The sequence below is a fragment of the Salmo trutta genome, chromosome 5 (genome assembly GCF_901001165.1).
Source record: "Salmo trutta chromosome 5, fSalTru1.1, whole genome shotgun sequence".
NCBI lineage: Eukaryota > Metazoa > Chordata > Actinopteri > Salmoniformes > Salmonidae > Salmo > Salmo trutta.
In genome coordinates this window covers 20,568,651-20,594,048 of record NC_042961.1, presented here as the reverse complement: position 1 = coordinate 20,594,048, position 25,398 = coordinate 20,568,651, and the positions used below count along the sequence as shown (strand labels likewise).

General features: G+C 40.8%; 2 protein-coding genes across 5 annotated transcripts; one reads left to right on the top strand and one right to left on the bottom strand.

The window, feature by feature from the left end:
* Positions 1 to 6,525: 6,525 nt before the first annotated feature.
* exo1 (exonuclease 1) lies at positions 6,526 to 15,066 on the bottom strand. 4 transcript variants are annotated; one of them, XM_029752894.1, is made up of 14 exons: positions 14,828 to 15,063; positions 14,017 to 14,220; positions 13,812 to 13,931; positions 13,485 to 13,608; positions 13,102 to 13,239; positions 12,387 to 12,599; positions 12,104 to 12,291; positions 11,870 to 11,972; positions 11,325 to 11,547; positions 10,695 to 10,923; positions 9,969 to 10,470; positions 9,708 to 9,800; positions 9,383 to 9,576; positions 6,526 to 6,837 (listed from the first exon to the last, which is right to left on the bottom strand). In XM_029752894.1, the coding sequence occupies exons 2-14, from the start codon at positions 14,175 to 14,177 to the stop codon at positions 6,702 to 6,704; spliced, it is 2,424 nt and encodes an 807-aa protein (XP_029608754.1). In that variant the 5' UTR covers positions 14,178 to 14,220; positions 14,828 to 15,063; the 3' UTR covers positions 6,526 to 6,701. The 4 variants fall into 4 exon arrangements, with proteins under 4 accessions (XP_029608754.1, XP_029608756.1, XP_029608755.1 ...); XM_029752896.1 differs by having other exon boundaries at positions 14,886 to 14,918; XM_029752895.1 differs by lacking the exon at positions 14,828 to 15,063 and adding an exon at positions 14,507 to 14,821.
* Positions 15,067 to 15,143: 77 nt separating this feature from the next.
* LOC115193827 (protein YIPF4) lies at positions 15,144 to 23,337 on the top strand. The gene is made up of 6 exons (XM_029752898.1): positions 15,144 to 15,403; positions 19,991 to 20,144; positions 20,285 to 20,456; positions 20,864 to 20,941; positions 21,122 to 21,235; positions 21,440 to 23,337. Exons 1-6 carry the CDS (start codon positions 15,346 to 15,348, stop codon positions 21,575 to 21,577), a joined length of 714 nt encoding a protein of 237 aa, XP_029608758.1. The 5' UTR covers positions 15,144 to 15,345; the 3' UTR covers positions 21,578 to 23,337.
* The last annotated feature ends 2,061 nt before the right edge of the window (positions 23,338 to 25,398 follow it).

Sequence of the window (25,398 nt, the reverse complement as noted above, 5' to 3'; positions counted from 1 at the left end):
CTTTAGAAGATATCAAGTGTAAATGTATTTATGTGGATGGCTGGCTTGTCCCTCTGCCAAACACTTATGAGAGAGATTCGTTATGGGTGTATTTAGAGAGCTGGTTGATGTTATTGAGCTGATTGATGAGAGCTGATTCTCATTTGCAATGGTGACCTGGCCAAGAAAATAATCAACATAATTTAATTCATGTCCGTCCAGTGTGAGGATATGTTAGGGAAGTGCAGCTTCAAGTTAAAACGCATGCATTTAGTTTCACTGGAATTGAGCAATAGTTGGAGTCTTGGAGATCACAGAATGTGTGTTGTATGTCATTGAATCTGTGTGATTCTAATAGTATTACTCATTGATAACTTATCAGGGACATACATCAGTGATGCAAGGGTCATATTTTTTATTAAAATAAATTAACATTAATATTACTGGTCTGTTTTTACTAAGATGCAAAATGTTTTTAATGGATTTAATGTATTGAAAGTATCCATCCCAAAACTTCACACTACTTTAAAAGTAACCTGGCTATACCCATGTTGGCATATAAAAGAAATATTGGTCGACTTTCTTTTTTTGCTTGAAGGAAATGTTTTTTCTTTGATCATTTTCATCACACAATTAGAAAACTATTACAAAACTGACAGGAATAGCCCATAGGAATGCTTTCAATAACTTCAGGGGAATACTATAGAAAATAATACAGGAACGGTAATTAAATTCATAAGAATACTATAGAGATACTGCATAATATTTATACTACTGAAATCGTATTGGATATTTTGAAGTTAATATAGGTCAAAAATCCATACTATAGATACTCCTATAATCATTCTATAGTATTTTCATAGCAAAAGAATATCATAGCATACTAAAATCAAATCTAACTGTATTGGTCACATACACATGGTTAGCAGATGTTAATGCAAGTGTAGCGAAATGCTTGTGTTTCTAGTTCCGACAACGCAGTAATATCTAACAAGTAATCTTAACAAATTCACAACGACTACACACAAATGTAAAGGGATGAATATGAATATGTACATATAAATATATGGATGAGCGATGGCCATGTGGCATAGGCAAGATGCAGTAGATGGTATAGAATACAGTGTATACATATGAGATGAGTAATGTAGGATATGTAAACATTATTAAAGTGGCATTATTTAAAGTGACTAGTGATACCTTTATCAAGTCCATTTATTAAAGTGGCCAGAGATTTGAGTCTGTATGTTGGCAGCAGCCTCTCTATGTTAGTGATGGCTGTTTAACAGTCTGATGACCTTGAGATAGAAGCTGTTTTTCAGTCTCTCGGTCCCAGCTTTGATGCACCTGTACTGACCCCGCCTTTTTGGATGATAGTGGGGTGAACAGGCAGTCTCTAGGGTGGTTGATGTCCTTGATGATCTTTTTGGCCTTCCTGTGACATCGGGTGCTGTTGGTGTCCTGGAGGGCGGGTAGTTTGCCCCTGGTGATGTGTTGTGCAGACCACACTACCCTCTGGGGCGCCTTGCAGTTGAGGGTGGTGCAGTTGCCGTACAAGGCGGTGATACAGCCCGACAGGATGCTCTCGATTGTGCATCTAAAGGTTTGTGAGTGTTTTAGGTGACAAGCTAACTATAGGGTATAAAAAACAGTACAGTTTCTTATAGGAATGCTAGTGCTTTTTCGTAAGGGGTAGTCTGGTACTTAAAAAAGTGATATTCAATTACATTTGTTAACATAATGGGAAGATCCTCACTAGTTTTATTATATTGTTACTTTGTCAGATACTCACACCTGTTACATTAACTACATTGTCTCCTCTCTCCACTTAGAAAGGTTTGACACAGTCTCTGGTCATGACCAACATACCAAGAAGGAATGCAGTCAGGCTGCATTCTTAAGCAGCCAAGAGAAAAAATATGTAAGTAGGCTAGAGGTTTTACACTTTCAAAAAGTGAATATCTATACTACTGAAACCCTCTATAGTAGATAGATGTAGAATGTCATGTGATAAAATAAAATCTAGTCTTTATTTGAAACTATAAATGGTTTATTTGTCTTTTTAACGACATGAAACAAAGCTTGGTGAGGTGTGAAGAAATTGTAGCAACACCATCACTACGAATAACAAACCTTGTCTCTTTGAAAAAGGTACCTTGCGCTACAGTGTGCTACACCTCAATCAAACCTGGTAACCAGAGTTCCAGGGTATGTCAAAGATATACACTCCCCTCTGTATTTATTTGGACAGTGAAGCTAAAACGTTTCATTTGGCTTTATACTCCAGCAATTTTGAGATCAAATGTCTGTTTTACTGTTTAGAAATGAAAGCACTTTATGTATCTAGTCCCACCCATTTGAAGGTGTCATAAGTATTTGGACAAATTCACTTATAGTGTATTCACTTCTACAATCATGTGGATGCTACCATGATTACGGATAATTGTGAATAATTATGAGTAAGAAAGAGGCATACATATCATACCCCTCAAAAAATGTAACCTCTCACCATTACCAAAAACGGGCGCTTCTAATTTTGGGGGGAGGTATGATATTTATGCCTCTTTCTCAGTACTCATTATTCACGATTCATTCATGATTTTCCGTAATCATGTTAGCATCCTCATTTGGTATTTTATTAGGATCCCTATTAGCTGTTGCAAAAGCAGCACATACTCATCCTGGGATCCACACAATACATGAAACAATACAGAATGACATAATACAGAACATCAATAGACAAGAACAGCTTAAGGACAGAACTACATAAAAAAAATGTAAAAGGCACACGTAGCATTAATGTAGAAGTGTTCAGAAACACATTCTATTCAGACTCCAAAATGACACAATATATGATGTACCATTCATTTCTATACAGCGCAATCCAAAACACAACCAAAACGAATAGCAAATGCATCTAACGAGTTTGTAGTCACATGCTTGTTGTTGTCATTGCGTGCAAGGAATATGGGACCAACTACCAACTCTTGACAAAAAAAATAACAAATAAATAGAAAACATTATTAAAAAACATTACCAACTCGACTACTTTAATACACTATAAGTGAATTTGCCCAAATACTTACAACACCTTCAACTGAAATATATACATAAAGTGCTTTCATTTCTAAACGGTAAAATATATATGCATGAAAATACCCTCAAATAAAATATGACATTCTGTGCTGTAGCCTTATAGGAAACATTTGATCTCCAATCCAAAATGCTGGAGCGTAGAGCCAAATTAAAAGTTGTGCATTACTGTACAAATAAATACAGGGGGGAGTGTAGTTGTTCAGGTATGCAACAATGTCATATGGAAAACCCGCCATCTTGCAATGCAAAAGGGCTGTTGTTTTCGTCTTATCACAGAAATCGGTTTTGATTGAATAGAGCCCTTAGTTGGACTGTGAAAATTAGTTGCTTAACGGGAAATAAATGTAACACTTACCCATCCTCCGTCTTCAGGAGGTGAGGTCACTGTCAGTTGTGCAATATGTGGGGTAAATTGAGACTCAAGCACGCCAGGCATCTGGGAGAGCTGAGGTATTTTGCTTTGTGGCCCAATGATGGAATGAGTGTAATAATTCATCTGATAGGCATCTAGTTTCACAATGTTAATATGCCAGTTTTATTTTCGACATGCATCTTTTGATTAGAAAGACATTTGGTCCTGTCTTCATGGTATTTAAATAGTGCAGTCAACTGCGTCAACATAAAGCTACCAAAACCCTACTCAATATAATAACATTGTCACATGCGCCGAATACAACAGTAGACCTTACGTTAAATGCTTACTTACGAGCCCTTAAGCAACAATGCAGTTTTTAAAAAGTAATTAAAGTGTGCTAAATAAACTAAAAATAGCAACAATAAAATAACAATGAGGCTATATACAAGGAATATAACACAGTAATCAAGTGAGAAAAGTAGAAAATCATTATTTTTGATTAGCAAGAATCGTGAACAACATCAGTTCAATCACGCTTTCCTTACAATGTTTAAATGTGATCATGAAAATTCAGATTTTGATTGAATAGGCCAGGTAGTCTGCAAAACACTACACCTGATAGCCACGGCCTTTAATGTTTTACTTTTATAACCTTAATAAATAAGCATTTATAAATTATTTATAAGTACCCCAACTATTTCTAAACATGTATAAGCATTCTAGACCTTACCCTTCATAGGTATTTAAAACAAAACATTTAGAAATATTATAGAAAAGGTTATTATAAAGTGTTACCAGGATATACATAAATATTACTGTACAAAAAGGGAATTGTTTTTCAAATACATTTTAATAAAATGAAAGTTACATAGGAATGAGTTCAGTTACAAAAAGCTACTGAATGATCAAGTGTACCACCCTCCAATAGTGTTTGCTTTCTGGGATGTTTTTCCATATGCCTCATTTAAAATTGATCAAATCCAGTTATTAACCACAAACTCAATATTTTTTATTTATTTAACCTTTAACAAGGCAAGTCAGTAAAGAACAAGTTCTTATTTACGATGACAGCCTACCCCGGCCAAACCCTAACAACACTGGGCAAATTGCGCACCGCCCTATGGGACTCCCAATCACGGCCAGTTGTGATACAGCCTGGAATCGAACCAGGGTCTGTAGTGACGCCTCTAGCACTGAGATGCAGTGCCTTAGACCACTGCATCACTCGGGAGCCCTCAAGTGACTATAAAGTAGGCCTATTGTAAACATAAGAAAAATTATTCTCAGGCACAGAGCCACCTGTGCTAACTCAACATTCCAGGGTTAGCCTGGTGGTAGGCCATTTTAAGTAAACATGCATTGTTCATTCTTCAACCATCTTAAGGGTTCACTTCACACATACCTACTCTGTTGACATTTCTTATGAGAACCAAACATTCTATGACCATGAACTCAGATTGTGTAATCATTTATTTACCACATGGGCAAAAGTATGTGGACACCCTTTCAATTTAGTGGTCAGGTATTTCAGGCATACCTGTCGCTGATAGATGTATAAAATCGAGCACACGGCCATGCAATCTCCATAGGGAAACATTGGCAGTAGAATGGCTTTACTGAAGAGCCTTTCCAACAAGTCAGTTTGTCTAATTTCTGCCCTGCTAGAGCTGCCCCCGTCAACTGTAACAGATGTTATTGTGAAGTGGAAACATTGAAGGGCAACAACGGCTCAGCCGTGAAGTGGTAGGCCACAAAAGCTCAGAACGGGACCGCTGAGCGTTGAAGCTTGTAAAAATCATCTGTCCTCAGTTGCAACACTCACTACCGTGTTCTAAACTGCAACTAGAAGCAACATCAGCACAATAACTGTTTGTCGGGAGCTTCATGAAATGGGTTTCCATGGCCAAGCAGCCGCACACAAGCCTAAGATCACCATGCACAATGCCAAGCATCAGCAGGACTGGTGTAAAGCTCACCACCATTAGACTCCAGAAAAAGGTGGAAACGCATTCTCGGGCCTCCAGAGTGGCGCAGTGGTCTAAGGCAATGCATCGCAGTGCTAGCTGTGTCACTAGAGATCCTGGTTCGAGTCCAGGCTCTGTCGCAGCCGGCCGCGACCCAGGTTAGGGGAGGGTTTGGTCGGCAGGGATGTTCCTGTACCACTGCGCACTAGCGACTCCTGTGGCGGGCCGGGCGCAATGCACGCTGACACAGTCGCCAGGTGTAGTGTTTCCTCTGACACATTGGTGTATCTGGCTTCCAGGTTAAGCGGGCGTGGTGTCAAGAATTAGTGCGGGTTGTGTTTTGGAGGACGCACGGCTCTCGACCTTCACCTCTCAAGTCTGTACGGGAGTTGCAGCGATGGGACAAGACTAACTACCAATTGGATACCACAAAATTGGGGAGAAAAAGGGCCATTTTTTTTTCTTTTTACAAAATCACGCTTCTCCATCTGGCAGTCCAACGGACGAATCTGGGTTTGGCAGATGCCAGGAGAACGCTACCTGCCCCAATAGATAGTGACAACTGTAAAGTTTGGTGGAGGAGGAATAATGGTCTGGGACTGTTTTTCATATTTCGGGTTAGGCCCCTTATTTCCAGTGAAGGGAAATCTTAACACTACAGCACACGGCATTCTAGACGATCCAACTTTATGGCAACAGATAGGGGAAGGCCCTTTCCTGTTTCAGCATGACAATGCCCCCATGCACAAAGCGAAGTCCACACAAATGGTTTGTAGAGATTGGTGTGGAAGAACTTCACTGGCCTGAACAGAGCCCTGACATCAACCCCATCGAACACCTTTGGGATGAATTGGAACACCGACTGCGAGCCAGGCCAAATCACCCAACATCAGTGCCCAACTTTACTAATGCTCTTGTGGCTGAATGGAAGCAAGTCCCCACAGCAATGTTACAACATCTAGTGGAAATCCTTCCCAGAGAGGGGAGGCTGTTGTAGCAGCAAAAAGGGGGCAATTCCACATTAATGCCCATGATTTAAGAATGAGATGTTCGCCGAGCAGGAGTTCACATACTTTCGGCCATGAAGTAATACTACGGCTATGAAATAAGATTACTTCAACAACCTACAAATAATATATATATTTTTAATAACAGCCTAAACCTTTAAGAAAGTTGCATTTATTTAAACTGAAATCAATTACATCTAGTCCATAAAAATCCACTACGTATTAACATACACAGTATGTTGTAAAGCGAAGGCTTTCACAAGGTGCTCGGCCTGTGAAAATGTTTTATAAAACGCGGCATCAGAGGCATACGGTTTTCTGAACACTGGAGATTAAGTAAATATCCTTGTCTGTTTCAGGTGTGAGGGCTAGCACGTTGTCCTTCACTGGGGACATGGGCTCTCCTTTCTTACAGGGGTTGATCTTCGGATTTTCTCTGCAACACAGAAAAACACAATCAACGTCGTTCCGATGAAAAGTAGGTCACAAGAAAGAGATGGCTATCATATAATTGGTAAAGCTGTAATCTAGCTTGTAAAAGCTGTGCTCAACACTGAAAAATATAAATGCAACAATTTCAAAGAGTTTACTGAGTTAGTTCATGCAAGTAAATATGTCAATTGAAATAAATTCATTTGGCCCTAATCTATGGATTTCACAACTGGGAAAACAGATATCCATCAGTTGTTCAAAGATAACTGAAAAAAACATTTTGTTTTTTAAAGTAGCGGCGTAGACCAGAAGATTTGACAGTATCTGGTGACCACCATTTGCCTCATGCATCGTGACATCTTCGCAGAGTTGATCAGGCTGTTGATTGTGGCCTGTGGAATGTAGTCCCACCCGTATACGTCGATCCAAAGAATCCCAAACATGCTCAATGGGTGACATGTCTGGTGAGAATGCAGGCCATGGAAGAACTGGGACATTGTCAGCTTCCAGGAATTGTGTACAGATCCTTGTGACATGGGGCCGTGCATTATCATGCTGAAACATGAGATGGTGGCTGATGAATGGCACAACAACGGGCTTCAGGATCTCGTCACGGTACGTCTGTATATGCAAATTGCCATCGATAAAATGCAATTGTGTTCGCAGCTTATGCCTGCCCATACCCTCACGACCACAGGGCACTCGGTTGACATCAGCGAATCGCTTGCCCACACGACGCCATACACGTGGTCTGCGGTTGTGAGGCCGGTTGGACATACTGACAAATTCTCAAAAAACGACAGAGGTGGCTTATGGTAGAGAAATTAACATTCAATTCTCTGTCAACAGCTCTGGTGGACATTCCTGCAGTCAGCATGCCAATTACACACACACACCCCCGCCAAAACGTGAGACATCTGTGACAATTCTGCACATTTTAGAGTGGCCTTTTATTGTCCCCAGCACAAGGTGTACCTGTGCAAAGATGATGCTGTTTTTTTAGCTTCTTGATATGCTACACCTGAGGTGGATGGATTATTTTGGTAAAGGAGAAATGCTCACTAACAGGGATGTAAACAAATGTGTGCACAACATTTGAGAGAAATAAGATTTTTGTGCATATAGACAATTTCTGGAAACTTTTTTTCAGCTCATGAAACCAGCACGTTACACATTGCATTTATAATTGTTGTTCAGTGTAGCAATCATTCACTCAAGTGAAGACTAGTGGAATCTGAAACAAAACATATTCAGTACTCTATATAGCCAACAGAAATGAGCAGTTTTGCCACACAACACAATGCCAAAGATGTCTCAAGTTGAGGGAGCATGCAATTGGCATGCTGACTGCAGGAATGTGCACCAGAACGGTTGCCAGAGAATTAAACGTGAATTTCTCTTCCATAAGACACCGCTGTCGTTTTAGAGAATTTGTCAGTATGTCCAACCGGCCTCACAACCGCAGACCACGTGTATGGCTTAATGTGGGTGAGCAGTTTGCTGATGTCAACGTTGTGAACAGAGTGCCCCATGGTGGCAGTGGGGTTATGGTATGGGCATGCATAAGCTAAGGACAACTAACACCATTGCATTTTATCGATGGCAATTTCAATGCACAGAAATACCGTGATGAGATCCTGAGGCCCATTTTTTTAAGGTTTGTCACATGCGCCGAATACAACAGGTGTAGACCTTACAGTGAAATGCTTACTTACAAGGCCTTAACAATGATTAAAAAAAAATAAAAAAGTAAAAAAACAGAAGAAACAAATAATTAAATAGCAGCAGTAAAATAACAACAGCGAGGCTATATACAGGGGGTAGTAGTACAGAATCAATGTGGGGCACTGGTTAATCGAGGTAATATGTACCCGTAGGTAGAGTTATTAAAGTGATTATGCATCGATAATAAACAGAGTAGCAGCAGTGTAAAATTGGGCTCTTTGATTAGCTGTTCAGGAGTCTTAAGGCTTGGGGGTAGAAATTGTTAAGAAGCCTTTTGGGCCTACACCTGGTGCTCCGGTACCGCTTGCCGTGTGGTAGCAGAGAGAACAGTCTATAACTAGGGTGGCTGGAGTCTGACCATTTTTCTGGTATAGAGGTCCTGGATGGCAGGAAGCTTGGTCCCAGTGATGTACTGGGCCGTACACATTACCCTCTGTTATGCCTTACGGTCGGATGCCAAGAAGTTGCAGCTGTAGAACCTTTTGAAGATCTGAGGACCCATGCCAAATCTTTTTAGTCTCCTGAGGGAGAATAGGCTTTGTCGTGCCCTCTTCACAACTGTCTCAGTAAAATCTTTGATATTGTTGCATGTTGAGTTTATATTTTTGTTCAGTATAGAAATTTGAGAGACAAGTTTGTGACAGGTCCTTTGAATATAAATTGGTTGTGTTCAAAAAAAGGGGGAAATATGCAAGTATGGGAACTACTGTAGGAAGGTTGGTATTAGGCATCACATATAATCTTATACAAAAGCAAAGACAATTGAAAGGTGTAATCCAGCTACAGGGTTGAGGACTACGCAGGTTACGATTACCCTCACTTACTTCTTAAAACCAAAGTTTTTCCAGAGGCCACTGATGGTGGCCTGGAGGCCAGGGTTGTTCTCATTGTTGGTGGTGAGTTTCTGTCCAGGACCTGCAGGCTTTTTACGGAGGCCGCTGGCCCTGGCAGGGGCAGAGGGTCGGATCTTTGTCCCTTTCCCTTGGTCACCGGGTTTCATCCGCGGGAGACCTGCAACCTGGTGAGAGAGATGGGAAGGAAAATTCTTCACTGTGGGGATATATAGCATGTTCATCCCAAAAGTGTTCTAGCTGCCAAATCTCTGTTGAACCAACATGATACAAAATGGTCCCACATAAAGTAAGCTACCTTCGGTCTCATTGTGCTCGATTTCTTTACATCTGCTGTTGGAGAGGAACTGGGGCTTTTGACAGAGTCTGAATCCTTACTGGAGTAAATTTTCTTAGAAAACAGAACAGGCAGTATATTAATAAAGCCACTGCCTCCACTCATTCAAACCACAACATAAAAAAAGCCATGCATATGCACCCTCAACTAGCTTGCAATGATGCACATGCAAATGTTATGAAGCCTACGCATGACTAATTAGCAGAGGAAACGGTGACGTACAGGCCTGGTGGCATCCTCAAGCCGAGTGGGTGGGGACACTTCCACTACATTGCAGGAAGTGTGGTTATGCTGAGAGAAGTAGGCACTGTCCTGAGACGGTGGAGAGTTTGGTGGTGAATCCTTGTCTTCTTTGCCCAGAATTGGGGATGGGGCTCCGGGGGTCTTCCGAGTCCTCTGGCCTTCCTGGCTCCAGGAGAAGCTTTCCTTCTTGCGCTGGAACTGCTGCAGTGCCGAGAGGCCGGATGTGGGTGTCGGGGTCCTGGATCTCTCTGAGGAGCTGCCTGACCAGCGGAACACCCCTAACCCTTGACTGGCAGACAGAGGGGAGGGGGGTGGGCTATGAGGGTCAACAGAGTCATTTTCCTCTGTCTCAGCATAACCTCCGATACAATAGTCCTCCCCGGGGTCCTCTGTGACCTCATCCTGAGACACCTCCCCTTTGACAAAAGACTCCAGATTCTGGCTGGCCACCTCACTGTAGCTGCTGCCACTACAGAAGAACCTATAGGGGAATACAACCATTTAGTCAGTATCACAAAACATTAAAAATAAAACAAAAACTGGTCAAATGTGGGCCAAACAATGCGATCAAGAAAACAATTGGAAGAACCAGTGGTTTTAGGTAGGTCATTTTTAGTAATGTAAAAGACAAGACGAGTTTGAAAGATTTCTTATATAATTAAATAGCTGTTGCAATGACTAAAAGTGTGTATTATAAGACCATACCGGCTTTGCATTCCCTGCCCGTCTCCACCTCCTTCCTGGTTTCTCCTCTGTAGCAGGGTGGCGAAGCGGTTGTGTGGTCTGGGATGGGTAGCGGCAACATTGGTACTGGGCCGGGGGCATGTGGAGATGTGATGGCTCTCTGTGGGTCCAGGGTCCTCCTCCCCTCTGGACCGCTTCTGACCGGAGGGAGAGTACTGCTGCAGCACATCCTGGTCTGAAACGCCAGAGTCTTTGGGAGATAAAGGAAATCAGAAGTTTGGTGTCGGGTCTATAATAAAAATATTCATCAACACCACTTGGAAAGAATGTTGAGGTTTACATTAATCAAATACATTGATAAACTTTTGTATAATGACCAAGAAGATTTTTCCTGTTCTATTTCAACATTACATTTTGAAGGTCCACTCAATGTTATATAAGTATAAGCTTTACCATAGAATGACTGATAAAACTTCACAAGATGAACTGGGATGTTATGGCAATAAAATGTGTTTCCCCTGAATAATCCCAAATCCTCTCACACCTATTTAAACAGAACTAGATTAATCAAATAATCTTCCTTCCTACGGTGACAGAAAGAACACCTTTCAAACATGACAGTGCAACAACGAGATAGCAGACTAATCTCACCTTCTCTGGGTCTCTTAACCTGTGTGTTCTTGTGAGGAAGCCTCAGCCCCTGCACACTGATGACCCTCTCCTTCCCCCTAGTTGAGGGAGGCCTCTGTGGAGAGCCCACAGGCTGGGAGGCAGAGAGGGTGCCTGGTATGTAACCTCTGCTCCAGATGCTGGGGTGTGTGGAGGCCCGAGTCACCTGGCTGTCATTCCAGCCACGACTGCGTGGTTTCACTGGCTAAGAAACACAAAGGGAGGAAGGATTTAGATACGTTAGTGTAAATGATGTGCACTTCAGCCAACTCCTCTATGGTTGTCATGCCATACATGTACAGCATACAGATCTGGGGTAAGGCTAGATTAAGCACTCTAGCGACAAACACATTTGTAAGTTAAATATTAATACAATTGTACCGATTGACAAAAAATAGCTAAGTACCCCATGTATACAACACTAAGGACACAAGCAAAACAACAACCTAGCAGTACAACTTGTGATGAATGAGTAGTGTTTGTATAGAAATGACTATTATGTTAATCATTCTACCTAGTGCCAGTACCTTGACATTTGTAGCATCTGGGTTGAAGTCATCAATCCTCTCCATGGTGTTTATATCCAGGTTACCCAGGGCCACCTGTAAACCTTTGCAATCTCCTAAATTACTGGATTAAGCATTAAGGACAACATATTTTACTGGTAGTAAATGGGAAACCACTAGTGTCTTATTTTCCATTTTGCTACTAATCAACATGTATAGAGCAGGAGTCAGGCCTGCCACTGAGTGAAAGGATACCGGCCAGCGTAGCTGAGGGTGGCAGGGTCCATGTGCTCTGGATAGGGGTTGAGAGGCACCACCTTCCTCTTGATGGGGTCAAACACCAGCTGGTAGAGGAAGGTGTTATTGGCCTTAACAAAGCCGTCAACGTACTCGTCTGGCACAACCACATTCATCTTCAGGTACTGGCCCATCTTCCTTATCACCTGAAAGTACATAAACAAGTTAGAGGGGCCATTTTCATTATAGTTTAATTTCTACCTATGTGCTAGTTCTACTACCAATTCTCATTCAAACTTACCTTAATGATATCAGGGTTGTTTGCCATCCTCAGCAGTTTACAGGCTTTGCCCAAGCCAATCCCATAGAGTGAGGACAGATAGTCACAGCCAGAGAGAATACACATGTGGCGGAACTTCTCTTCCGTGAAGACATCACCCAGAGAGCGGCACCGCCCCAGGTGGTTCTGGTCAATCTCTAGACCGTTCCCCTGTTTGTCCATCTTTAGGATCACCTGAGAGAGATGACCAGCAGAACCCATTATGGTCATTACCATAATCTAAGTTTCCATTAAAGTAACTGTCCAGTTAAAATCTCACATTTAAAAGTTCATATTCTGTTAACCCATACCCAAATAATGTTGACTCACTCATCCTATACGCATATGTTGCCAAATAATAAATTAAAAAGAGAAAGAAAACACCTCAAAATGATATCTCAAACAGACATTTTAAAAATGTTTGCCATCTCCTGCGGATGAGATGGCCAACCAGAGATCTACTCGCGTGAATGTTATTAATGACCACACCATTCTAACACAGAAAAGCTGCTTTGTAACATACTTAATTACAATTTTTTGGAAGGAAACTTATTTCACTCATTTGAATTAATTATTGGCCATATTTCATAGAAATCTGGAAAAACCAGACAGTTACTTTAAAGCCAGATGATGATTGTGACAAATGCATTACATAAATTCCACAGTGAGCAGCATCTTAAAGGAACTAATTCTGTACTTTTTTGCAGCCAAACGCCAATAAGTCTGAGTCTTCAGTGATGATAGCCTGTGCAATGCCAGCCTTGTTAAGGAAGGCCAGCTGGGCATCAGCTTCATACGGGGCCACCACACAGTCCACTCCTCTGGTCCTTGCAGCCTAGAGAGAACATTATTTCAGCTGAATAAACAATTTTAAGCAACCAATTTACAATCAAACATTAAGCAGTGCATCACAAAACAGATGACGAGTTTAACCGGTTAAGACAGATTAAACCACTGCACAAAACCAGCAAATAGAAGCACTTCATTCAAGATATGCATCATAGGTTTCAGCTAAAAATACTGATCACAAGAAAGCATTTTTTCCATCTAAACAGTTTTAGCAGTATTGGAAACATTTACCTTGATGACATCATGGGCCATGGAAGGGGTGACGGTAACACAGCGAGTAAAGCAGTCTCTGGCCTCTGAAATCTTTCCCTCACGTAGGAGCTGCTTACCTTTCTGCAGATTTGCCTGACGACGCCTGGAAGACAGATGTCAGGTCTTACTTTTTTGGGTAAAAATATTTACTCCGTTCTATTCAACAAACTACCTAGTCAAGTACATGGAAAGATTTTATTTCATTAAAAGGAAACACATTACAGCAAATACCATCTAGGCCTAACATTAACTTACTCATCACTATCTTAGCTTTAAAGAAAATTAAAGGTCCACACACACACTTACTCTCTGCGAGCTTTGTCCACCTCCTGTTTTGAAGGCAGATTGCAGCCATCAAACACCAAGATGGGCTTCACACCAAAAGACAACAGCATGTCCACAAACTTCATGCAGTATGTCACATACCTATGTGAAAGAAAATGCATAGGGTTAAATAGTTATATTAATAGGGTTAGGTAGTTAATGCATACTGAGATATAAAACAGCTTACTGGTCAGTTGGCTCCCCTTTGGCAAGTTTCTCTGCACAAGAAAATGCCCCTTTATGAAGCCAGCAATATGTGTCTACGGCCACTGTCTGTCCCTTGTACTTCCTCACGCTGATGGGCTCCGAGGCATCTTTGAGGAACTGCAACAGCCCCTGGATCCCCATTTTTTAATCTGAAGATGCCGCTAACATTCAGGACAGTTGCTTGCTATATTCATGGACAGGGACACCATTTGACAAAACAGTATAATTAAACTAAACGTATTAAAATAAAATAATACTTTACCTAGCTAACGTTAACTTGTTAGGGAGCATTCATGTAACTTTGGCAAGTGTTAACGACTAAACTAGCTAGTTAATCGTAATCTGCATATACCTGCTCATTTACCTGGACATAACAGAGTAAATGATTATGAATTCTAGCTAGAAACCGATCGTAACTAACGTTAATTCATTCTAACGTTCGTGGATCTTCAAAAACCTACTTCACTCACCAGTGACTGTCAGTGATGACAAACACATGTAGCAAGTTGGCTAAAGTTAGCTAGCCACCTAGCACGGCCACTAACGTTAGTTAGCTAACCAACTACCTAACCAATATACCTATAAATACATTGTTGGTGCTGTAAAAAAACAAACGCAAGTTGTAGCTAGCTAACGTTAGTTAGCAGTTCGAACAATTGGAATGAAGTGGGCTAGCGACATTTTCTAGCAAACTCTGGCTAGCGCATAGCTAAATTAATACATTTGAATACGTTATTTTGAAATAAATCCAAGAATATAAGACACCATTAGCAAGCTACCGAGATATTTACCCGCGAATTGAAAGAGTTAACAATGACAAATAGAAAGCACTGAACGGTACAGGGGCACCTTGTTATCTCACAGGAGTTCGCTTTTAGCGGCAAAAGTAGGAGCTCACAACGAGCTGATACTATTGGTCAGTCTATTCTGACCAACCCTATGTGGGGGAGGGTCTTTGGTCGACAAAAGGAGAAGGGAGTAACCGGTTCTCTTTTTTTGGTCTCATGCTGCGTATTGATGGTGGGAGTCCAGCGTCACCTTTTCCCCCCACTAGATGGCGAGCTTGTATGCTGCCGTGTTAGGATTTTTTGACGTGTCGTCTTTCCCAGACTCCATTGCATTTCCTGCTTCGGTAGCTGCCTGTGTGTTTGAGCAAACGATACCTCAACAACAAGATGGAATAGTTGGGAAAATATTGTGAAATCCAGTCAATGACAACGTTGTATTTACTTGTGGCAATCTATTCAATTAAACCCTTTATTTAAATGTCAGTTATTAGGACTTGAAGGTTGTTGGCAAAACATCAACAATGCATCTCTCTCCCACCAACGGAGATTTTACTTTCGTCTCATCAACTGAAGCCGAGGGTAATGTTAGCAGGCCGTGAATACTGTCATGTGTTTCATTGTATTTTTAGTTGCGTACCGTATTTGTCACCACGTCATTCTGCTAGCTTGACATTAATTCATTGGGTAGCTAGTTTGAGTAAAGTGTTGTCGTTTTTGTCAAGTTACCGTGGTTCGGAGAGATTTGACAACTTTCTGCTGCTACTGTACGGCTAGGCTAACGTTAGCAAGCTAGGTAACGTTAACTATATCACTGAAGGAAATCCACCTAACAAATAGTATTCTATTGAAGATACGTTTAATACAAAACTCTATAATCTGTTTGGAATAGTTTAATGTGTTTCCCATTGAGTAAATAGTTTTAAGGTCCAATGCAGCCGTTTATCTTAATATCAAATAATTTCTGGGTAACAAGTACCTTACTGTGATTGTTTTCAATTAAAATGGTCAAAAAGAGACGAATAACTTCCTAGTAAAGGGCTAGGGCTGTCTGCGAGTGGTCTGAGTAGGGAGGTGAAAACCAAGGGGGCCAGGCACAGTTTTGACTGCTCCTAGAGTTTTGCTTCGGTACTGCAGTTTAAAGCTGCAATATGTAACTTTCTAGGGCACCGACCAAATTCACATAGAAATTTACATTATAGATCTGTTCTCATTGAAAGCAAGTCGAAGAAGCCGTGTCTGTTATGTGCGCTATGTCTATGCGTCCCGTTCTATAGTTTATTTTTTGCGTCTTTTACTTTAGATTTTGTACACCAGCTGAAAATACAATATTTTTGGTTATTGAAAATATATTTCACAGCAGTTTAGATGAAACATGCAGTGTAGAGAATCATTGTACTATCACATTAACTGAAATTAGGCAAACTATTAGAATTTTAGCAACCAGGAAATGGAGGTGTGGTTTTCACATATTGCCCGGGAAGAACATTTCCATAGAGGTCTGTGGTGGATGAATCAGAATTAGTTGGGTAACATAGATAATGAAGATGTTTTATTAGTATAATATGCTTATGTGAGATACTTGTCATTAGAAAGTGTCCTTTGGTCTCTGGCGTCTTTAAGTTGCACGTTTCCCTTAGCTGGGTCTCAGTCACTTGGGGCCCAGAGAGGGGAGAGGTCAGACTTGTTTTTTACATGTCTCTGTTGCTATGCAGAATATCAGCAAGAGAGGAGGACTGAATGAAACATTGTCTTCATATGTGAATGTCTTTACCTATTCTTAAACCATGTGAAGGGATGGCGTGATTAATGGGGAACCAATTATTTGTCTCCACAATGTCTGTGCGCAAGTCACTCCCCTCAGTGAGCTTGTCCAGGAGTGGGAACAAGAGGTGTCTTACTGAGGATGGGCCTCTATGAGATAGCACTGACAGAGGAGATTTATAATGTATTTTGATGAGAACGCCTAAAAAGCATTCCAGAGGACATGAGCTAATGGTTTTGTTCTATACCGTACCAGGGAGGGATGTTCTAGGGAGACCAGACACTGGTCTATATAATGAACACTGTTGAGATAGCAGTTGCTGTCTGCTGTGTTTTATAGATATCTTTTCATACAAAACTTAACCTTTGAACTGTTCCTAAGATTTGTGGTTCGTCAATGTACGTTGAAGGGGTGTATTCATGGGTATAAAAAGCTCTTTGTATGGTTGTATAGTGACCTTCCTGGTTCATTCGAGAGAGTGCATTATTGAAGGTCAAAGTACTTTTGCAAAAGTATCTTAATTATTAAATATGTAGTTTAACTCAGACTGGTGTGTTTGTAACTCTCCTCATTTGGTAATGCAGAAATTAGCCACCACAGGTCACATAGAGAAGTCATACATTAAAATTCCTAATAAGATTTTTTTATTTATTTATTTTTATTTATTTATACTTTAATCAAATCAAATCAAATTTATTTATATAGCCCTTCGTACATCAGCTGAAATCTCAAAGTGCTGTACAGAAACCCAGCCTAAAACCCCAAACAGCAAGCAATGCATGTGAAAGAAGCACGGTGGCTGGGAAAAACTCCCTAGGAAAAACTCCTGAGAAAGGCCAAAAACCTAGGAAGAAACCTAGAGAGGAACCAGGCTATGAGGGGTGGCCAGTCCTCTTCTGGCTGTGCCGGGTGGATATTATAACAGAACATGGTCAAGATGTTAAAATGTTCGTAAATGACCAGCATGGTCAAATAATAATAATCATAGTAATTGTCGAGGGTGCAACAAGCACGTCCGGTGAACAGGTCAGGGTTCCGTAGCCGCAGGCAGAACAGTTGAAACTGGAGCAGCAGCGTGGCCAGGTGGACTGGGGACAGCAAGGAGTCATCATGCCAGGTAGTCCTAGGGCTCAGGTCCTCCGAGAGAAAGAAAGAAAGAAAGAAAGAGAATTAGAGAGAGCATATTTACATTCACACAGGACACTGGATAAGACAACAGAATACTCCAGATGTAACAGACTGACCCTAGCCCCCCGACACATAAACTACTGCAGCATAAATACTGGAGGCTGAGACAGGAGGGATCAGAAGACACTGTGGCCCCATCCGATGATACCCCCGGACAGGGCCAAACAGGCAGGATATAGTCATCACCTTTGTGCATAAAACACACATTGACTTATTCAAATAATTGTCGCTGAGGCTGATTTTAAAAAACACAACAAAAAAAACACAGCAGATGTTAACATTTTTCATGTATATTCATCCAACGTCTGCCATGTTTTGGATAATGTGATGTCGCTACTCGCACTGCTCCCTGTGTGAATGGAACCCAAACCGGCTGTGCGAGTGCACTATCGTGCATAAATGTATTTTTTCCCCCACACCAAACGTGATCACGACACGCAGGTTAAAATATCAAAAACTCTGAACCAATGACAGTAATTTGGGGACAGGTCGAAAAGCATTAAACGTATGGCAATTTCGCTAGTTAGCTTGCACTTGCTAGCTAATTTGTCCTATTTAGCTAGCTAGCTTGCTTTTGCAAGCTAATTTGTCGGGGCATATAAACATTTGAGTTATTTTACCTGAAATGCACAAGGTCCTCTATTCCGACAATTAATCCAAACATAAAACGTCAACCGAATCGTTTCTAGTCATCTCTCCTCCTTCCAGGCTTTTTCATCTTTGAATTTATATGGTGATTGGCATCTACACTGTCATAGTGTTACCATGACAACCAGCAAAACAGTTCATCTTTCAATCACCCACGTGGGTATAACCAATGAGGAGATGGCATGTGGGTACCTGCTTCTATAAACCAATGAGGAGATGGCACGTGGGTACCTGCTTCTATAAACCAATGAGGAGATGGGAGAGGCAGGACTTGCAGCGCGATCTGCATCAGAAATAAGAATGACTTCTATTTTAGCCCTTGGCAACACAGACGCTCGGTGGCGTTTGCAAGCAGTGTGGATGCAATAATTGAATAACATATATTCCTAAATGTATTTTGCGGGAGGGGTGTGGTCAGCCTATAAGTGCAAGCGCATGTGATGTTGGTCCATATAAAACGGATCCAACCCAGATATAGATGACCCATGAATCGACATATACGAACAGGAGTAGATTACCTTGAAAACAACGGGCGGATATCATGGACGCAGTCTCCAGTTCTTAGTATACCTCAGTGGTGAAAACTGAAAACGAACCCGCTAAGGTTGATGTCTGCGCCCGCGCTGAAATTGAATTAGCATAATAATTTAAAAAATCCACATAATCTCTCCGTTTAAGCTACAGCGATGTTTTTTTGCATCAGATGCGTCTCAATCCACCGCATCCTCTTATGTCGCACTAACGCATCTGCTGGTAAAAGGTGTCAGAGCTAGAGCGGTGTTTGTCATACCTTGAGAAATCCCCAAAATGTGTCTGTCTATTCACAAAATCGGCTGTAGCGTCCAAACGGTTTGGCCTACAAACTATTATGACCCCTCTATGGAAAGACGAGACGCTCACGAACACAATGTTCTCCGTTTTGCTCTACGACCTCCGCAAGACTATTCTGAGCCGATCTGCCAACTTCTGTCTGTAGCGTCCAAACTGTTTGGGCTACACACAAATATTACCCCTCTGTACAAAGGTGAGACTCTCACGAACATGTACATGTCGGTTGTTTTGCAAGACTCGTCTGAAGATCCCCGGTACCAGTTGAAAAAACGAATGGAAGTATATGTGGACTGTTTAATGCCAAAAATGTGCGGTGAAATACATGTAAAAAATATATTTCCTGATCATTCTTATATCTCTCAGTAATAGGACCGACACATCAGAGCAAACTTCCTTTACATTTTTTGGGGGACTATCTGTTATTCAATGCCCATTGGTCAAGTGCGAAACACTATCTAGATTAGGAACAATTGATCCTTGATTGTGATAGGTTTTGGAAACCTTGCAGGACCAGTCCTAGCCTTTTGGGGCCCCCACCTCGCGGAAAAACATTTAAGTGCCCCCCATCTTGAGGTGGAGAGAACATTTTTAAAGTGAATTTCTTGCAGTACTAGACATTTTGCCTTGGGGCAGAGAGAACATTTAGATATTGTATAACTTTCATGCAATTCTACTCATTTAGCTATGGGGCAGAGAGACAAAATGTGCAATAATAATATACATTAAATTCCCTACAGATCTAAGCGGTACTATTGATGCCCCAGATGTTAAATTGAACATGGGCAGTGACAATGCAAAAGACCCATATGCAACCACGTTCCTGAGGAAACGAGGCTATGGCTGGCTCCTGGAAGTAGAAGAGGATGACCCCGAAGACAACAAACCTCTTCTGTGAGTACCTTCTTCAAGAAACCCATTCTTTATCCATGTACATTGATATTAAAATGACACTTGATTTGGCCATCACTACAAATTAAATGTGCTGATATCGCACGATGCTCCTGTACAATCTCATATGCTTATATGATTAGGGAGGAGCTGGACATCGACCTGAAAGACATCTACTACAAGATCCGCTGTGTGCTCATGCCAATGCCCTCCTTGGGCTTCAACCGGCAGGTTGTGAGGGACAACCCTGACTTCTGGGGCCCGCTGGCTATAGTACTCCTTTTCTCCATGATCTCCATCTACGGACAGTTCAGGGTGAGGCGGCAGTTCAAGCTGTGAATTCTTTTGATCTCAGAACATACCTTACATCTGGCCCTTGGCCCCCCAGAGAGGGCTGTTGGTTCAACTAAGTTAGATTACTCTGAAAAAGTAAATGGTGAACTTCGATTGTAGGGTTGAGATTTGAAACAACATTAGATGCACATGCTGCTCACACAAACAGTGCTTGATTCACTGGTTCTCTTCACTTACTGAATTGAATGAAGTGGGAGGCAGCCTACATTGATATATTTAACGATATAAGAATGTTCAGAAAATAACTTACCACACCAAAATATTTTGTCCTCTAGAGACTTTGATACAATGTCACAATTTTCAGCGTGTGTATTATTTTTGTTGTTGTTGTGTTTTAGTTATTTGTCGCTTTATTTTATTTTCCTAAGGTCGTGTCTTGGATAATTACCATTTGGATATTCGGATCTTTAACAATCTTTTTGCTGGCTCGTGTTCTTGGTGGTGAGGTAAGATCCACCAAAGTTTACATTTAGCTGAAATAAGTCATATTCCTAGTCTTGGTGAGGAATACATTTCTCTTACTTGATACTGTACGTTCATCTTTGGATGTGCATTTGCTTCCTATTACAACATGAATGATGTGGCGTGCTGTGAAACACTGACTTGCATTGTTCTGTTTCGGATAGGTGTCTTATGGACAAGTTCTTGGAGTGATTGGATATTCTCTACTCCCGCTCATCGTTATAGCCCCATTGCTTTTGGTCATTGGGGGTTTTGATGTTGTTTCTACACTAATAAAGGTGAGCAAAGATAATCAACCTTTATTCTATCTGATTTTTCTCACAAATGAATCTCTGTAATTCACCATTGCACGTGTGATTTAACATACACTAACCTGTTCAAAGCTATTTTTACATCTGTATTTGATTAGATTTTTTTAGATAATACAAATGGACTTAAATTAGATATGTGTTCATTAGTTGTTAATAACTGTCATTTTTCAGCTTTCTGGAGTATTTTGGGCTGCTTACAGTGCTGCTTCACTGCTCGTTGGGGATGAATTCAAAACCAAGAAGCCTCTGCTCATATACCCTATTTTCCTTTTGTACATCTACTTCCTGTCACTATATACCGGTGTCTGATTGGACAAATGGCGGCAGTGGAACTTTGGTTGGAGAATGACACAAAGCACCATGAAAAGACACAAGGATTAATTACACAATGAAAATAAGGAGCATGGATTTTTGAAAGGTCATTTTCTCCCTCTTTAACCCTGTTTACAATCCTAGACTGTGGGGATATAAGGGTGTATGTTACATCAGTGTATTTAAATGTACCCCTTACCTCTGTGCTCAGTAAAAAGCGGTAGCTTATGGTCTAAGCTCGGTGTTCAGATTGAATTGTAATTAGATCGCAGGTTCGCGTTGGAATCATATAAAAGGACTGTAATTATTTAATCAAGGCGTCAAATCTGGTTTTGGTAATCATGGGAGGGTCACAACATACCAGTCATTGATTTTTGTTAATGCTTTTATTCCATAGAGGAAGGTGGTGCCAAATACAGTGCAAATTTGTTCAATTTGAACCAAGGGGTTAAGAAAGAAGTCTGCCACACTGTTCCCCATTATTGTGTAAGGGAGTGGGCTAAGCATACTGTTATGCATTGTTATGCATTATTTAGTGGTCATTTCAGCCTGGGTAGACAAGTAGATGGGCAGTTTGAGTGAAATAAAACAAAGTCTACTAAAGTTTGGTGCCTTTCATTAGTTGTTTTATACAGTTGTTTAAAAATCTTTTATTGAACGGATGTATATTTTCAGACAACTTGCTTGTATCTATTGTATGTATTCAGAACATGTTATACAATTGTGAAAAATTACTAGACCTGGAACAATTGAGAGTTATAAAACACTCATGAATTCACATTAAGGGGGCATAAAATATATCAACATAATTGTCTGTATAACTGTTGTACTGTACTAGATATTTTAAACAACATTCTCATACAGTATGTCATGTGTTATATCATTAATCTGCATGCAAAAACTTAATTTCACACCCAAGCTTTATGTAGGAAATGTTGAATGTACTATAGCAATTAAAGACTATTGTCAGGGGGGTTAATTTAGTAATATGGAATTTACAGTGAATATATTATGAATTATTAGCTGAAAAAACGCATTGAAACCATTTTTGAGATTCTGTTATGTGCTTACACATTGTATATAATTCGCTTTTAGAACAATATAGCAAATGCTCAGTTGTTGAAATTAGCCAATTTGAACTCAAATTTGACCTAAGTCTTTGTCTCAAAGTACATCTTTCTTTCATCCTGTTTTAATTGCTTTAATTGTTGCCATGCACCTGCAACAAGACTGCTCAGATGTGCGAGTGCCTTTTGAATCTCTCAAAGTACATCTGAAATTGGATATCTGATAAGTAAATTAAAGTATGCATATGGTTTCTAGGGGTAGAGGCTGAACGGAAATTTGCATTGGTTTTACGCTAATGCAGTCTAAGCCAATTTCGGTGTTATTGGGGTGGCTGACTTCAAGGGCTTTAAAAATGATAAAAGGTGTCTTGGTGGGGTGGGCCTAAACTCACCAGACCGACTGTTGATCTGTACAGTGGGGGATGTTTGCTTGCTGTCGGTGCAGTGTGTAAAGCCTGTTGCATGCTTCCCAGTCTAAACAGTTTGCGCATATATACAATGACAGAATTTTGTGACTTTGTTGTTAGGCAGGTTTTTTCCGGCTGTTCACGCACATTTTTTTTTCTCGAGACGAAGTTCAGTAACCTAAGTTTATGCCCCTTTGTCGGTGATTGCCCAACAGTACTACTACTAGTAGGAGTGGGAACTATGGACGGGATTCTTCAATAAAGTGTTTGTCATTCAACGAGAGACGAGTAGTTTTAATTGAAAAAAATTAACTTGAGAAATAATATCTTAGATGTAAAATTGCAGGACTAAACTTTGGCAAAAACGTCAATGTATTACAGATGTCTTGCTTTATCTAGGATTAAATAAGACTATTTTAAAGAAGTGTATACTGGCTGTGTTGTGGCTACGGCGTTTGAAGGGAGACAAATGGTAATATTGCCCTTTTTCAAGCGAAGGTCTTAAGGGAGTATGCGTTTTGTTTGTTTTGGTGTTAGTACACAACAACAAAAAACCTAGATGGACAAAAACAATAAACTTAACATTTACATACTTGGTCAGACCCACATGTTCCCACCGTATCCACACCCAATGTTGTTTCCAATACTTGTAAGACTACCCTATATGACTTCAAATTGTGTTGTTTCAGTCTGTAGACAGTTTAAAAAAAATATATTTAAATAAAGCATTTGATTCTTCCATTCTCTTAATGTTGGAGTATCATTTGACTAATAGTATTTAAGAAAATAGCTTCTTCAATATAAGTGACTTTTTTTATTTATTGAGGGAAGTCAAAGTTCGGTAACAGTAGGTGGGAACTATGGACAGTATTCTTCGATTAAGTGTTTGCTGTCATTTAACGAGAGGAGCAGCTAGGCCCTACTGTCTGCAGTGCACTACATTTTCATGCACATTTCTTCAGTTGAGAAGTACTGCACTTAGATTACTTTATTAGTCACATGCACAGGATCATAGATGTAGTTGTAGGGTACAATGAAATTCTTATGCTCTGAGATTCAACAGTGCAGGTAAAAAAATAGAAGTGAATGAAACAATACAAATAAGAATATATACACATTTACAACTGTAACAATGATAAATGTCCATGGGGGGAGGGGGGATCAGGTAGCTGCCTAGTGGCTACTCAGCAGCCTGATGGTCTGGGGGTAGAAGCTATCGATCAGTCTGACAGTTTTTGCCATGATACTCCTATACTGCCTGCGTCTGAGTGATGGAAGTGGGGACAACAGGCCGTGGTTCAGGTGGCTTTGGTCCTTGATGATCTTCTTGGCCTTCCTACAACACCTGGTGTTGTCGGTGTCTTGGAGGACAGTCAGTAAGCACCCAATAATGCGTTCACCTGAGTGTACCATACTCCGTCAGTGGAGTTGCCGTACCAGGTTGTGATGCAGCCTGACAGTATGCTCTCGATGGTGCTCCTGTAGAACACTTGAGGGCCCTTGGGGACAGGCCGGATTTCTTCAGCCATCTGTGTCATCTGTGGATCTATCAGGGCGGTAGGCAAATTGGAAAGGGGCTAGTGTGTCAGGGGGGGAGGAGGTGCACTTCAAGTCATTCAGTTCCCTTTCCTGTTCTTGGGCATGATAGTGGACATCTTGAAGCAGGTGGGGAAACAGCCTGAGTTAAAGAGAGATTGAAAATGTCTGAAAACACAACAGCTAGCTGGTCTGCAAAATCTCAGCAAAAACGTCTAAATTAATTACAGATTTCTTGATTTATCTTAGATTAATTCAGAATATTTTGAGAAAGTGCATGGCTCAAGAGGAACAAACAATAATATTGTCACTTTTTCTCTCATTTTTCAAGCGAAGGTCTTTGGGGGGTATGTGAGCACAGACGTTCGCCTTGCCGAGTTCTGCTTGGAGCAAACTGTACCTACTGTATGTATGGGACACCTTTATAGGGACCACCCGCTGGTGGGGTTTAGGGTTTTACTCATACCCGTGCTATACGGTCTGATATACCATGTCTGTCAGCCAATCAGCATTCAGGGCTTGAACCACCCAGTTTATAATTACATATAAAACTCATATCACTTAATTTAATTCATGCTCAAAAGAATTCAAAGGGTGAAAGTGCAAGGTGCTATAAAAAAATAAAGGCGCATACTGTTGATAGCACTGACGAAGGCATAACGCCCGATATTTACCAGATGTAGGGCTGTGACGATTATGGAATTTTGGGTAACGATTGTCGTTCAAATGGACACGGTTTTTGTCATAATTGTAATTTGTTGAAAAATGTTTTGAGATTGTCATGCATATTTGGAAATTAGCTACAACA